This window comes from Aptenodytes forsteri, unplaced genomic scaffold, assembly GCF_000699145.1.
Source record: "Aptenodytes forsteri isolate BGI_AS27 unplaced genomic scaffold, ASM69914v1 Scaffold86, whole genome shotgun sequence".
NCBI lineage: Eukaryota > Metazoa > Chordata > Aves > Sphenisciformes > Spheniscidae > Aptenodytes > Aptenodytes forsteri.
In genome coordinates, this window is record NW_008795715.1 from 2,472,726 (window position 1) to 2,473,588 (window position 863).

Here is an 863-nt window from a genome sequence, read left to right on the forward strand (position 1 = left end):
TGCGCCCCACCACTGGGCAGTCGGCGTCCCATCCCCTGCCCGCAGCTCTGCCGCGGCCGGAGTGTCTGTTTGCAATCAGCGCCGGAGCCGCGTGCAGCCGGGCCCTGCGCCAGACCAGCGTGTTGAAAAGGGAAGACGGGAGCCACGCAGAGCCAGAGCCGGGGGAGCCGAGCCCGGCGAGCGGCTGCCTTGTCCGCACCGGCCGGGACCTCAGCGCAGGTAGGAGGCAGAAAGGGCTCCAACAGCACCGGGTCCCACGTGCCCGGCCCGGCCCTCGGGGACGCGACACCCCACGGCCACCCAGCCTCGGGGTCCCTGTCCCGGGGCCGTTGGGGACGCGGTGCCCCGGCTCCCTCCCGCCCGGGGCTGGGAGCTGGCCTGGGGCCGGGACCCTTCTCACCGCCCTCTCCCGTGGCAGTGGCATGTCGCGACTTCTCCCCCTCCTGCTCCTTGCGGCTCTGGGCTGCGCCGCCAAGCCGAAGCGGCGGCCGGCGGCGTGGGATGACGGAGCAGATGGTAACCCTCCGCCACTCGGGACCCCCTCCCCGCCAGGCAGGGGCTGCCGGCGCTCGGGTCCGGGCAGGACCAGAGCTTCCCTGCCAGACCCCTGCCTGAAGGCGGGCAGCTGCCCCCAGGTGTGGAGCCGGAGGGGCGCTGGGGCGGGGGTCCAGCCCGCGGCCGGGCTCCTGGGGCCGCTCGGGACCCTGCCCTGGCCAGCCCGTCCCTTCCGGTCCCCGCAGCCAAGAGGGCACCGGCGAAGGGCTGCGCCAACCTGACGCTGGTCCTGGACAACTGGAAGTTCGCCATCACCTCCCAGATGAGGAACCTGCTGCTGTTCGACCACCAGACCGTGCTGCCCGACT

The 863-nt window shown here is 73.9% G+C and overlaps 1 protein-coding gene across 1 annotated transcript in view; it reads left to right on the forward strand.

Annotated features, from left to right (window-relative positions):
- Positions 1-422: 422 nt before the first annotated feature.
- Positions 423-863, forward strand: part of FAAP100 (Fanconi anemia core complex associated protein 100) — a 10,632-nt gene continuing 10,191 nt past the window's right edge. The window contains exons 1-2 of the mRNA XM_009283522.1: positions 423-516; positions 741-850. Of these exons, the coding sequence (XP_009281797.1) occupies positions 423-516; positions 741-850 (204 nt within the window). The remainder of the gene's footprint in view (positions 517-740; positions 851-863) is intronic.